The sequence below is a fragment of the Thunnus thynnus genome, chromosome 8, assembly GCF_963924715.1.
Source record: "Thunnus thynnus chromosome 8, fThuThy2.1, whole genome shotgun sequence".
Classification (NCBI taxonomy): domain Eukaryota; kingdom Metazoa; phylum Chordata; class Actinopteri; order Scombriformes; family Scombridae; genus Thunnus; species Thunnus thynnus.
Genome location: NC_089524.1, coordinates 21,376,182 through 21,391,813, shown reverse-complemented (window position 1 = coordinate 21,391,813; position 15,632 = coordinate 21,376,182). Strand labels below are relative to the sequence as shown.

General features: G+C 41.6%; 1 protein-coding gene across 1 annotated transcript in view; it reads left to right on the top strand.

The window, feature by feature from the left end:
- The window catches only part of trabd2b (TraB domain containing 2B), a 70,609-nt gene that overhangs the window by 37,011 nt on the left and 17,966 nt on the right, over positions 1-15,632 (top strand). The window contains exons 3-4 of the mRNA XM_067597125.1: positions 8,065-8,211; positions 14,752-14,926. Coding sequence (XP_067453226.1) covers positions 8,065-8,211; positions 14,752-14,926 — 322 coding nt within the window. The remainder of the gene's footprint in view (positions 1-8,064; positions 8,212-14,751; positions 14,927-15,632) is intronic.

Below are 15,632 nucleotides of genomic sequence, written 5' to 3'. Positions count from 1 at the left end.
CATTTAATACAACAGTTTCTTGAAATAAATCAGATCACGCCATGAAAAATTAAAAAAATATATACATTGTGAAGCAAATTCATTTTTCACCTATCACATATTCACTTGTTTAAATAAAACTAGATTTTTAGACCTTTTCTTGTAGGCTTCATTAAAGGCACTGCTGTCAACACCTTTTCCTCCAACACCCCATAAACACACACTAGCACAAGGTGTTTTTCCTCAGTTAGCAGTGAATCTGAAGGGGATACAACTGAGATAAATTTATAGACCCTAACAGCTAAAGTATACGCTGTGCTTTCAACACTTTATAAAAGTTGGAAAAACCATGGCATCTTTTGGAACACCAATGGTCTAGGCACAAGGAGAGTAAGGTTTAATTTGTTTTAATTTTATTAATTTAAGCCTGCATTCATTGAAGTTGTATACATGGACACCTAAACATTCACTAAATATTGACATATTCTCACCTTATAAAATTGTTACGGTTTACTGTTAGCAAATAGTTGCCTATTTATACATCCAGCAGACATAGAGCAACATAGCATTCATTTAGAGTCATAGTTTGGCCACCTGACATTGGAAAGTCCAATTTTCAATAGACTTTAGACTTCTGATTTGACTTTTTGGTTTCACCAACACCTGAGGCAAATTCTGTCTGGCTCTTAAGCTTTTATATGCTCCACTTTGCTCTCCAGTTATTGCTAATTTGGTTTGTCTGCTGTTTGGTGCTCGGCAGGTAGTTTATCTGAGCTTTTTTTGCTGAAAACAACTCTGCTTCAGCTTGTAAAGAGGTAGTGGTGATAGCAAACCAAAACATTAAGGCTGCAGGCCATAAAACCAAAACAAAAAGCTAAAAGATGCTAAAACACTACAGAGCTTGAGGGAAAACCAGAGCTGAGTGATAGTTCTCTGAGGCTTTGTCTCCTTGAGTGACATCATTCATAAAGTCATTTGATCCATAGTTAATACAAAAATATTCCTTAGTGCAGCTTTAATTTACCCTTTTTTTAAAAAAAATAAAGCATTGTGTTTTCATGTGTTTTCACATGTATTCAATTTAGTCAGGAATCAGAAGGAAAGACTTTCTCCTTCACCACCTGTTACACTATTATAATGTTCAGCTGTGTTGTTCTGCTTTTATATTTACACTCACACTTATGCCTATCCAACAGGTTTGGGCTCTTGATGTTGAAAAAAAAATTAGCACAATTTCCCTCTGTAATTTTCTACCACTCTTTCACACACACATACACACACACACACACACCCTGCTGTGGGCATTCACGGTGAGGGACCAGCTGTGTGCTTTTTCACTCTGGATCAAGTGATACTTTATTATTTTCTCTGTTTTCTGGGGAGGCAGGAAAGCTGGGATGACTGGCGCAGTGGCAGCGCTGCCAAGTCAAACAGCAGGGTTTATTTGTGGACAAGTGTAGGGAGAGCTGGGGCGACACCCAGCACCCCCACTCACTGGAGACTCTTATTAAGAGGAGAGACAGGAGGCTCTGGGGACTGGAGGGGTATATACTGTATGTTTGTACTATGGTGGGATGGGGGTTAAAGTATGGGTGCCTATAGGTCTAGTTTTATTAGAGGAAAGAAGAAGAAGAAAAAGAAGAAATGAAAAGGAGCAAGAAGAAGAAGGAGAATAGTAGTGGAAGTGGAGAGAATGACAGGAAGGGTAAGAAAAAGACAAGGAAGGGACGGATGTTGAGAGGATTTTTACCATTCCAAGCTAAGACATGGATATCTCCCATCATTAGACCCTTCACCCCCTGCCTCAGAACGGAAATAAGACAGGACGGAAGGAAGAAGGAGGGTGAAGAATGAAAGGCTTTCTGTGGAAGCTGGGAGCAGCAGGCCTCTGCTACTGGGATTGTCCCTCTGGTAATCCCTGGATTTCCTAGGCTGAGACAGGAGGTAGACCAGGCAGGGTGAGAGACTTAGTGAGACATAGAGAGAGAGAGGGAATGAGAGAAGAAAGAAAGGAAGCGGGAAGAGAAAGAGAGGCGAAGACAAAGGAGAAACAATACTCAAAACATTGGCACCGTCTTGAGTGGAAAAGATCTGACTTGTATTCTCTTTTATTTTCTGCAAAATGTGGTTTGTATACAGGTATTGCTCACAGAGGAACGTGTGTAATTATTAGAGCGTGTGGTTATGGGTCGATGCATGTGTGTTTGTGAGTGTGCATGCATGTGTGTGTGTGTGTGTGTATCGTGGGTATTAAAAGGGATAAAGATTTGGAAGAAACAGAGGCTCTGGTTTGCTGCAGCTCCCGCCAGATGCGATGAGCTGAAAGTGTTGCTTACCTTCAAATAAGTAAACTATACGTGCAGAAAGGCGCCGAGAGGCTGTAAAACTACTTTGGCAATGCTCTGACATTGGAGGTCGCATTTGAGGCATTTTTATGCTCGAATGTTACTTTTAAAGCCCTTAAAAGGTTACACAATTCCCTCGGAGAGAGAGAGAAAAAAGGAACAAGTCATGAAGACCTTGTTGATAAAACTGTAGGAGACAACAGTGAAGCTATCATGTGAGACTTTCCAGGCAACTTTGATGTGGTCTTGTGTGACACCATCTCTTCCACCCTAATGTATTCAAGGTGCCTTCAGAGTAAGGGTGGAATGAGAGATCAGACAACAAGCATGCTTTTAAAATACCCCTACCACTGCTATATGCACACTCAGACATGAAGTCAAACTGAGATAGGACAGGTTAAAAGAAAATGGATGCAGTTTTTTTTTTTAATGAATTCTTTTATGGTTCTCTACTGTGGCCATGTAGGGAGAGTACGCTCACACAAATTGGTATCTACCCTTTTTTGGGGCTGCTCTGTGGGGAACAGGGATGAGATATCGCACTTCTCCTATTCTTGGGTTGCCCTGGATGTTATTTCAACTCCCTACCTCCTTCCCTTCAGTCACCCCAGGGTGCTGTGAACCCAATCCCCTCTTGTTGTCTGTAGCCAGAGCCCATGGGGGAAGCTGGCTCAGCCCGGAGGAACCCAGCGGTGCGTGTCTTGGGTCAGGGGTCTGGCTCTTCTCTTTCTCAAGCGATGAAACACAAGCGGCTCTCAGGGAGACGAGACCGGTCAAGGGGAACGCACCACCCTGAAACTGTTTGCGCTGTTTTCTTCATCAGCACCTGATTAAATGACCAGAGATAAGGACTCTGAGAGAAAGAGATGAATTCTCATTTTTGTTTGGATTGTCTGAGTTTAAAGGTCCCACAAAGTAAATTAAAGACACCATGTTTAATGTGATTGATAACTTCATCCTTACTGTTTCTGTTATTTTTCTAACGTTATGATGTTGGATGTCTATGTAAAACATGGTCAAAGTTCCAAAACTTGAGGTGAATGTATTTAAAATACTCGCTGCAAGTCAAAAGCCTAGGCTTCAGCTGGCTCTGAATGCTTTGGTTGCAAAGTTACCTCTACTTCATCCTCATGATGACATCAGATCGCTTGCATATGCCCACAAATGGCCATCTGTTCCGTAGCCTTTGTTGCTAAGGTTGTTCAATGGATTGTTCGTGCTGTCCGCTCACATATTTTGGATCGGATTTGGGCTCGAACATGTACGTATGTATCGGAGAAGTTTCCATTTTGAGTAAAGAATGAGAAAAATAAGTGAAATCCTACCAGTATAGTTTACTTACGTGGCCTCCAGAGCCACCAAAAGTCTGCAAGGGGCAGCTGGCCAATCAGAACAGAGTGGGCTCATCGAGAGGGGGGCCTTAAAGAGACAGGAGCCTGTTTCAGACAGAGGCTAAACTGAGAGGCTGCATAATGGTCCAGCATAAGATAAATTAGGAGTTTTTTGAACTGTAAATCATGCAAAGATATTCCAGTAGAAGCCCAGAATATAAATATAGGCCTGGGAATGTGCATGATATGTCTTCTTTAAGACCACATTTCCCACAAACCTTGTTGCTCTGTCACAAAGATAATGTTGCAGCTTCTCCCTCTTCTGTTTGCTCTGCTTGTGCTTTCTTTGAAGAGAAGAAATAAGGATAATGCCAAATAACAGTGCTTTACCTGCAAAATACTTTAAGAACTTGTCATCTTAGCAGTATAACAACCTGTTGTGTACAATAAGTTGGGGACTGGGATAGTAAAGAAGAAAAAACATTGTTCGGCTGCAGAAATTCAAGTCTCACTTTTCTCTAATCTTTGGCTTTTTTGTGAAATACTGCATAGTTTTACCTTTTTTGGTCACTAAAATCCGAGAATCGACAATCTGAGAGTAATAGAGAGGAAAAACACTTTTCAGTGGAACTTTAACAACTCGTTGAGGTTGCAAGTAGACATGACTATGTCACAAATGAAAAAAGGTTGGCAAATACTGCAGCAAAACATTCCAGATGATTACCTATAGTGGCATCCAAAATGATGATATAAAGGTGATGATTTGTTGATATTTTGATATGAGGGCAAAAAAGGAAAAGAAAAAGAGATGAAGGCTTGTTTGCCACAAGAAATATAACGGTAAACTTAAGTTCTAGTACTGAGATGTCTTTGCATTTGTTCATAAGAACAAAAATGGAGAAAAATAAAAAGAGAAGATAAAGAGAAATACAGAAGTGTTGGGAGAAAGAAGGAAATGAGGGAAGAAACTCTGGCAGGCACCATCAGGATTTCATGCACCTGACCGCCTACCCAGTGCTAATGCCAGGCCTTACACATATACTTTGTATGCCCACTAACAAACTCTTTACTGCGAATCACCTCCATCTGTACAACACATGCTTCTATCATAGAGAACAAGCCTTTATTTGTCTTATGCCATTCTTTCACACTTTCAACCCTCTCTGGCTTTTGTTCTCTGTTCCCTGTCTTCTTTGTGTTATTACCCCTCCCTTCCTTTGTTACTTCTTTCTTCTTTCTCTGCTGGATTGCAGGAAAGTGGAATAGTGTCTCATTGTTTTACCACTGCAAGAGAAGAAGTGAGTAATGGATAAGGAAATTAAAAGGGTTGCTTGGAGAAAAGTGGACATTAGGGAGTGGAGGAGATTGAAGTAGACAGGATGGACATGTGACAGTGTGTTATTTTTCTTGACCTGTGTAAGTTTTGAATGATGTGTGCTTTTCATTTGCTTGAACAGACTCCTAGCTGTCAAGGATAAAGTTTTCCCCTGTTTGCCAGAGTTCCGTGTTTGGTCTCCACAGTTTGACACTTCCTTCTGTTGTATTGCAGCCCAAAGCCTTTACGCTCTATCCATCACTCACATTCTCCGATTCAGATTTTAAGGAGGTATAATGGGGGAGTGATGCAGTCGACAAGAGTGAGCTCTCTTGGTTCCAGCACCTTGTCATCAGCACCTACTCATTACATGCAACAGACTCGTAAAACCTTCAAACAAGCTAACGCTATTGCTAGCAAACAGCCAGGATTTAATGCACTTCAAGGTCAATTGCAGCAATGCACACACATGTTGATAATGACATTTTCTGAAACATAAAAGATCTTTCTGATTTCTTTTTTTCCCCTTTTTTTTTCATGTAGCTCCCACTCCTGCCTGACCCCTCTTTCTGTTTTCTTTCCAATGCTCACTAATGAATTTTTGGAGTGCTGCTCTCAGATCAGAGGTTCCAAGACCATCCGTGTGTGCTCTGCTCCTTCCAGCTTTGTTCTTATAAAGCTTTTATTTAATTACAATGGGAGTTTCTCACGCATGTATTAGATGAGGCAAGAAAAAGGAGAGAAAAGAGAGACCTGCAGTAGTAACCTATGTGGTCAACAGAGTCAGTGTTAGTTACTTTGAAAAGGCTTGACTGTAAAAGAGCCAGTCTTTCAGAGTGTCAGAGTGAGTGGACCACTTCAGCATGAGAACACCCACTCGGTCAGTCAACACATGCGTGCGTGCACATACACACATATTTACACGTATACCTATACATGCACACACACAATGTTTGCATTTTCCTCTCTCCCCCTTTGCCTCTACCGCAGTGATTGACGTGCTCTCTCATTCAGCCCAGCACAAACTCAGGCGCCATGGTTACAGCTGCAGAGATGTCCTTTCCCCGGGAGACGGACAATATTGAAATAACAACTCCCTTAAAAACACAACCAGCCACACATCCCCTCCCTTCTTCCAATGCACTCACCCTCCTGTCTGTTGTGTCTGGTGCAGTTTGCCATGTTAAGGGAAACTACTGGAGCTGGAAGCATTACAAACAGTCCGGCAGGTGTGCGTGCTCTGCCAACTCCGTCCCCTGACTCTGCCCAGGGACTGCTGTTTCTCTTGGAAAAACCCTTGAGACATGGCACAGAGCCCTGTGGGTCAGAGGCTTGGGGCAGTGGCAACTCACTGGCACAGAGTCAGCATCTGCAGCAGCAAAATTAGCTACTGTAGCCAATTAGCCACCAGGCAGATTTTGGGCTCTCTGTGTCTGGCCTCACACCATGGCATGACCTGGAGTAGTAAAAAGCAATAAGAGAATCTCATGCGAGATTGAAATAGAAAGTGAAGCGAGGTATACTGTCATTACTAAGCCGACAGGTGGGCTCCCAGATCTTGGAAGTCTGGTGTTGAGATATGAGCTGAGGAAAGCAGGGAAGACATATTTTTTTCAGGACTGAAATGGTCACAGGTTTGATCAAAACTCATTCCTCGATTATGTGCCTCTGGCAAGGCGACAGCACGGCGCTGAGCATAGCAAAAAATATGCTTGATGAGACATGTCGAAAAGAGTAAATAAGACCAGACTCAGCTCTCTTGCCGTACAGCGGGAGGAAGGGCTGGAGATCCGGCGCTGGCAGAGAGATGAGAGGAGGATGGAGATTCTTTTTTAGAGTGAAAAAGTGAAGAATGAGCTGGGGAAGAGAAAACTAAAGACAAGAGAGGGGAATAATGAGAGAGTGCTATATGCCATTAGCTCATCAGTTGTCTCTTTACATTATGAAAAAAACACATAGAGCCCACAAGACTGGTTAACAAACACAATGACCTCAGAGGGAGGGGGGCGGGGGGGTCACAAGGTTGAGTTTAGAACTTGGTTGTGATTATCCCAGCATAAAGGTTACCTGGAGTTGAAACATGCAATATGCACGATATGGGCATTTATGATTGCAAAAACATAACTTAATTGCGTGAATTACGACCCAGACTTTGACATCGGCTCAATCAGTTGTGCAGCTGTATCGGCCTTAAGCTGCTCCACAAATCATCTGGGCCTGGATGTTGACGTTCTCCCTGCAGTATTTTCCGAAGCACTAGTCAGGTTTCTTAGTGAGGGTAATTAGGATCATAGGCATGGATCAGACTGGTGTGGTTTGAAGATATGATGAGCTGAGTCACTCGGTCTAATCAAGTCAAACAACTGTACCACATAAGCTGTGAAGATGCAATGTAGAACTGTGTGAATCTGCTATAGTTCCGCACGAGAGAAAAAAGTCTTTTCTTCTTCATGCACACCTCTGGTTCCTGTAAGAGAGCTTAACAGTGATTGACAACTCAGTCGAGGTTGCCAGGCCAGTCAGATGTGGCGTGGGATTGTAGAGGGCGGGAGCAAGGAGGTTAACCCCTGGTGTCTAGGACAGCTGTGGAGTCGTTGGGCTGGCTGGCGGCTGCACGCAATAAATTCTCTCTAAAGAGGGTTTACTTTTGATTTTAATGGGCGCTGTAAATTTACGGCACCCCGGCCCTGCTGGTGAAAGAGAGAAAGAGGGGTTATTTTAAAAGGTTCTCTCTCGTCAGCTCTCCACTCTCTCCCCCTGTTTTCTCCTTCCTTCAGAAGAAAGCCAGTGGAGTCTTGCCATACCTTTTGTGGTCTGTTTTACCTGTAGTCAGCCCGTATGGAAAGTGTATGAAAATATCCTGAAAGAAATGAAAACGCTGCAAAAGAACATACATTTCTCCGACACTCAGCATAACGGCTTCATTGTATAATAAGGTCACGTTATATTTTTAAAGAGGAACACTGGCCATGTGTGCACAATTCTCCCCCTTCATGGCAAATTCCTCTTGAGCGCATAGCAGAGAAAACTCAGTTTGTGGATGCAGAAAGTAACAGCACCCTTCCTGTCTCTCTGTCTCTCTCTCTCCCCGCAGGTGCTGTTTGCTTTGAACCAGACACTCCTGCAGCATGAGGGTGTTCGAGCAGGCAGTCTGCAGGGCTCTTACACCACTGAGGACCTCATTACTCACTACAACTGTGGGGACCTCAGCTCCATCATCTTCAACCATGACACCTCACAGGTTTGTCCCAAACTTTAGATTACGTATCTTGCAGAAATTTGGACTAAAACACCAAAATAAAAATGTACTCATTGCCTATTCACCTTTTTGCCAGCTGAAACAGTGTGAACTTTATATGTCTGCAATCTGAGCAGCAAGTTAGCCTGTACAGCTTCATGCAACCTTCCTATATCCATATCAGCTGATGTTAAAGGGGACATTTCATACACATTTACAGGTCTATATTTCTATTCTGGGGTTCTACTGGTATATCCTTGCATGATTTACAGTTCAAAAACTCCTTAATTATCTCATACTGTCCCTTTATGCAGCCCCTGAGCTCAGCCTCTGTCTGATACCAGCTGTTTTAGCTCCTGTCTCTTTAAGGCCCCCTCCCGATGAGCCCACTCTCTTCTGACTGGTTAGTTTCCAGAAGCTGCCCCTCTGCAGAATTCCGGCGGCTCAGGAGGCTACATAAACAAACAGTAGTGTATATAATTTTTCTCATTCTTTAATCAAAATGTAAACTTCTCAAATATATCTGTACATGTTGAAGCCAAAATACGAAATATGCGAGTGGACAACGCAGACAATCCATGGAACAAACATAGCAACAAAGGTTATGGAATGGATGGCCATTTGTGGGCATACTGATGTCAGTTTGATGATTGAACTGACATCAACAACAACTCTCCCAACGGAGCATTCAAAACATTGGATTATAGACATCCAACATTATAACAGTACGGTATATAGAGCATGGTATGTACCCTTTAATGCGAACTGCTTCAGTTCTAAAAATGAGTCTCAGCTCAGCGTAATTGAAAACTTTGACCAAAAGTACAAAATGATCCTTATTATCTCCTAAATTTTCTCACTTGCATAGCTCAACGTGGTAACAGTCAGTCTGCTGGAAAGGTCTTGCTACCTTCATGCTCCTAACAATCTGTTTCTTCAGATTTAGTAGCTGGAAATAAGATTTGTCACATATTCAGTTTGTTTTAGTCAGAAACCACAGAATCTATGCATCTTAGGTATCATGTAAAATTATACTTTCACATTTTTATTCAACCAACCAAGTGCAGAGTTTGTCTGCCACAGTGTAAATGTTTTTTTCTGAGGCTTTTTCTCTCTGCCAAGAATTCAATTTTGGGACTGAAAGTGAATCCTTGTAATTTTGCTTTGTTTTCTTGGACAAAAGGATGCTCAAGTTTCTGATACAGTAAAACTCCAAAAACATCTATAATCTGTCAGATCTTTGATTTGAGTTGGCAACCCACTCATATGTGCTTCTCTGCCTTTACTTACTAGCGTCACCATCAATTCCACAAAACTGCACATCACCATCTTAATCCTTCTAAACCTCAAGTTAGTTGATAGACTGACACTTTAATAGCTCTGGACTCGACCGTAAATACACCATCTGCCCTCTAACTTTATGATTCCTAACATAGCCTCTGCTCCTTCAGTGATGGCCTCCTCTTCATTCTTTGCACACAACCCGGCTAGCTGTCAAAAGGCCTTTTGATGTAGTACACACACACACACAGACACCAAATGCAGAAGTTGTCACTCCATCTCCACCTTCAAATGCAGATTTACTCAAGCCCTCCTCATAAGTCAGTTGTGTGTCACCCTCCCTTGTTGATGCTTAAGTCCCATTAAACCTAACATACCATGTAACCTCAACTCCCTGCTCAGCTGCAAAGATTCCACACCATTTACACCAGAGACACACAAAATGAGAGAATGTATGCACAATTTAATGTTCAGACTTCAGCACTGATACACATATCTCCCTTTTCTCTTTCTGTCACTCTCACTGTCTGTATCTTTTTCTCTCTGGGGGCCATAAAGAGCTTGTTAGCCACAGTTTCACCTGCAGTTGCGGCTACAGTCGTCTCCCGCACAAGCGTTTTAAATCATACCAGTTCACCGCTGCTCCTCGTGTCATAATAACATGTATTAACATTCCCCAGCACATGCTAGAGCAATCAGACGCCTGACCTGACTGGTGCCTGCTTCTGTAGCCTGGTGATCTATAGCAGGTTTGTGTGTGTGTGTGTGTGAAAGAGAGAAACTTTCAAGGCCGTAAAAGAGCAGGTGTTTTTTGATAGATAGGGCTTAATCCAGAGGCCTCCAACACCCCTGATACTGTCCCAGCTCAATCTTCATCATATTAGAAAGAGGCCGATGATGGGCCCCAGAGCGCTGCACAGCAGAACAGTGCAGGACAGGGTAATGCATTTCAACACTCAACTGGTCCCACATCCATCAGGAAAGTCAAAGATAGATAGAGAGGACAGAAAAGAAAAAACATGGAAAGAAAAAAAGTTGAGGTAAAAAAAATTTAACTACAAACATTTTGGCATTGATAGATCTTGTTCTATGTCACAATGTCATACAGTGGGTTTATTTTGTGCTTTTTTGGTTTGATGTTGAGCAAAAGGAAAGGTAAGCATAAAAGAATAGAATAGAAGGACTTCAAAGAACCAAATCACATAGAGGAGAGTAGGTGGCTGTCAGGACAGACTGACTGAGCAAGTGAGTGCAGAGCAGGACCAGTAGTGAGGAAGGGAGAAAATATCTCGCTGTCACTCCACATTTCCTGTGCAGTTTGGGATAGAGAGGAGCTAATGGCCTTTCCTGTGATAACTTATCTGCATTTACCGCTACACTCCCACCTTGACCTCTCTCCGACCGAACACTTTCTGCTCTCGTCATGAAACACTCACGCTATCCTCACTCATCAGAGCAATGATGAAGCACTCCTTCTCCACCTCTCTCTCTCTCTTTGACTTATTTCCCCACGATAATCCAACTCTGCTTCATTTTACTTTTGAAGCATGAAGTCCTGTCACTCTGGATGACCCTGGGTCATACACCCTGAAAAAACACAGAGACTATACGAGGCTTCAGGCTACAGATAATTGTGTGAATGTGGTTTTCTTTGACCGCTTAGTTATGTACAAGCTAAGTGACTAAGATGTGTGAGTAATGCAATGTAGTGCACATGCCTTACAAACATTTGGATTTTATCAGCGCTTGAAATTAACGACCACCAAAAATGCCAAATGTGAGTAAAAATGAACTGTGGCAGGTAATATCCTTATTTTACTAGACAAATCAGAGTTCTTTCTGTCTCTCAGGTTTACTCAATGTGTTTGCACTGTAGTTCATGTATTCCACTGAAATGACATGCTAGAGATTTATTACATGTCTGGCCTTTATTTTTACTCATAAATATGATGAAATGGATGTAGTGACTCGTGCTCTGGTTTATTTCAATAAGAAGTATTTGGCTAATGGACATTCAGAATGGCTAATAATATTAAAGTTTAGAAGCTATTTTGGCTGGTTGTCCAAAAAATGTAGTCCAGATTATGATCATGGAATCAAAAAAGGAATTTGCGGACACTGCTTTATCTTTTTAGATTGAAGATCCATCCTAAAAGCAAAAAACCTCCATAATTAATGAAGCAGTGTGCCTTTACTATTTATGGGAAATATTCCTTTTCTTGTGAATATTATTCCACATGACTGAGTGTTTGTGTGGCAGCATAACAAAATACAGCCGGACAGTAATTGAAGCTGCATGCCCTGGCAAAATGTCACCTTCTTCCACACTGGCATTAACACTGACATGTCAATTGTTTAAGGTACATCACTAAAAGAAATAAATATCCAATGTAGGTATGAATCAGAGCCTTTCAACTATTATGTGAAACAGACTGTAAGAACAAACTGTGGAAGGAGTGAGAGAAAATGTGTCCGATACATATTTTGGATGGATGCTGGAGAGTAACACCTTGTTCACATGTGGCTCAATAAATCCCCCCATGTATTCAGTATGTATTCAGACACACACACACACACGCACAGTGATTTATGCACAATTTGCAGCTGCTTTACTGATGTGTCAACTAGTAACTCAGTTTTAGACAGCTCTTGTATGTACTGTATGCATGTGTGTGTGTTCTTGTCACACTCAAATACAATACCAGATTAAACACATCTGCATATGTGGCTCAAACACACACACACAGACACACAGACTCACACACGCATAACACATAACCCAATAACCCAATAACCCAAATGTCTTTCCTTCTCTAATCCCTTCTTCTGTTCATTCTTTCCAACTAAAGTAACTTGGGAAGAAAATCAGAAGAGGAAACTTGTACCATTGCACAGCCCTCAGTGGATCAATCCACCCTTACATTCTTTGTGCATAATGCTGAGCTGTCAGCATGCAACTATGTGGTTTCAGGAAAAGGAAACATGGACATAATGGAAGAGATATGCTCAACAATATGTGATGGTGTTATTGGTTTATGCAAACCATTATGTGTGTATGCCAGAAACTGATTTACAGAAGGCATAGTGGGAATAAATAGAATGATGCATTGATATATAAATATGGGGATAAAAGAATTTTGCTTGCATCTGCAACTATAACTTCTACTTTGAAGATGGTGAAAAGGTTGCTCCTCTCCCTTTTCACTAGGCCTTGGTTCCCAACATTACTAGTGTTTTTTTGTGTGTTAAATCTGTAATGTCAGTTCAATGTTTGTTAGTCTGTTAATGTATCATGTTACACAAATAACAGAATACAAGTTTCAGTTGAGTAGTTTGTGTTTCACAATGTTATGTTTTGTTGAAGGGCTTCAGTCCTGCTGTGATGTTTCTTTTATGAGAGCATTTTGTAGTGTTAGGGTAGATTGTCTGCTTAATCAGTGACAGTGGCAACAGGTGTGCATCATTAGGTGCACTAAGCAGTGAGTCACTAGGCATGTCAAGTCGAGGCAGGATATACACTCACAGAGCACGTTATTAGGAACACCTGTGCAATCTAATGCAATCCAACACAACAGCTCTGCCATAAATTCTACTTTTACGAAGTTTATACAGTTTTTGTTGGCGTTGTCACAAATGTGATAATTCTACTTTATGTTTATTATTGAGGTCGTAGCGGTGTACTGGAGTGAATTATAATGAAAGTGTTCCTAATAGTTTGTCCACCTGATTAACATACATGAGGGGGGCTAAATATTAGGAAGTACAGAAATATTAAGTGTTTCTAATCAAGGGCTCAGTGAGTGTATAATTTCGTGCATTCATGACTGTGTGTATGTAACCGTGATGGTACGTTCCAGTTCAGTGAGGCTGAGGAGGCAAAAGGCACTGGTCTATTGTTGGGGAGCGAAGCTGTGAGGCTGCAAAGTCTGTTTCATCTTTTGTTGTTGTTGTTGAATTTTTGCTGTTTCATTAATATTTTTGTTAATAAACATCACCTTTTTGCACATACTCATGCCTGCCAATCTGCTTCCTCAACATCCCTTTTAAAGTTTTCCAGTGCCAAACAAGAGAATACAATGTAATTTTTAATACAATTTATATTACAATATAAAGAGGAAGTGCAATAAAAGTGCAATGGACCAAAGTGTTGAGCTGTGCTAGATGAAAGATCTCAATTATTAGGAATATCCACTACAAATCTGTGGTAATCTGGCCATTATTTTTATTTTATTTTTTTTTAGACATCATGAATCATAGACAGATAAACTTCAATTTACACAAGACTGAAGTTCAAAATAGGAATGACAAAATGGGAAAAAAAACATTCTGTACCTCAACAGTACCAACAGTACCAAATTATGAAAAGATGTCATTATTACATTCAGCACACAGCATACCAAAGCACCAAGAAGAGGGAGCAGACCAGACAGATGTTCTCTAGTGTAATAGGATTTCACCTATCTCCATTAATTCGTAATTTATTACATATATATTATGAGAAAGAGCCAAAAAAAAATCAAATGTAAGACCCTGAGAGGAAATGAAAGAGCTAAAGACAGAGAAAAAGGAGACAGTGTGTGTGTTAAGGTATGTTTCTGAGTTGGACAGCTCAGACCCCCTGATGCCAAACCCCCGCTACCCCACCGCAGACCCCGACTCATCCTCACAGATTAACAGCCTATTGAATTCACCGATGCAGCCAAGAGTGGAACAGAGCCAGCGTGGTCTGTCTCCGCCTGTCTGGCTCTTAATAAATCACACAGCAATTAAACACACATTCACACGCTCACACTTGTGAATATACAGTACATGTACGAGCAAACAAGCCATTGCCTTTGAGCAGTGCACACACACACATATATATAGCTTACTGTATAAACACATCAGTGTTCATCACAGACACACACAGTATTGACTCTTCCCCCTCTCTCTCATCCATTCATTTATGCTTTCTCATTTAGAAACCAGCCTGTAGAGCTGAGCCTTGGATTGGTCTTTTTCTGTCAAGCTGTCATGTTAGAAACTCCCCTGGTTGCCAGGTCTCACACTCACATGGGCACACACATGTGCCAGGTTGTCACCAACACCCCATCCAGCCCTCTCTTTTCTGTCCCTCTCAGTTTTCGTTAACGTCCTTTCTTTCCTTTTGTGTTTGATGTATGCATGGTTTAAAGCATTCATGATTTTTTTTACACTGCTGTGGATTTTTACCATAAAGATTTTCAACTTCTAATTTTCTCGAAATCTTTCTTTTTCTCTCAGCTGCCTCACTTCATCAACAGTTCTCTGCCAGCTCATGACCGCATGACGGCCCTGCAGATTGACAGCTACTTCCGCCAGGAGCTCATCTACAAACGCAATGAGCGAATGGCTCGTCGTGTGTCTGCCCTGCTGCAGAGAAATCCAAACCAGACGTACTTTTTTGCATTTGGTGCAGGTAAGGGGGTCTCAGATACTTCAACAGGGATGTTTAGGATGAAGTATAAGTTCAGTTTCTAGTCCACGGACACTTTGAAAGGACACTTTGGCTGCAGGTCAAACAATGAGAGAATTGTCATATCAGCCAATGAAAATGAGATCTTTTCAAATACATCCTGATTGAAGCTGAGAGTGTGTGTTTGCGGTAATTGTGAAGTGAAAGAGAGATCAGGTTTGCTTTGGTCTGGAACAGCGGTTCTGTCAGCGCTAACGCGTGTTTATAGTGAACAATTTGCTCTCTTTTGTGTTTGAAAGCAAAACTGGAGAAAAAACAGGACAATAAGTGTACAATGGTTCCCAGATCTCTGGCATGAAAGACTGTGTGTCTATGCATACGTATGCACGCACACACACACACACACACACACAGACACAGAAGTCTCCCACCTCAGAAATGAAGAAACCGTGTTTGTTTCAATTACCATTCCTGGCTAATGCTGCTAATGTTTCCTGAATGGTGTAGTGTGTCCTGAGGGACGTGTGTGTGTGTGTGTGTGTGTGTACGTGTGTGTGACATATACACACACATGCAAGTGTGTTTGCAAAAACAAGTGGTAGGTGGGTGTCTATGTGTCTGTTTATTGTACAACTGTGTGTCTGTGTTTATGCATCTGAAAATGGGTGGTACCGCCTCTAGGGTGTGTGTGTGTGTGTGTGTGTGTGTG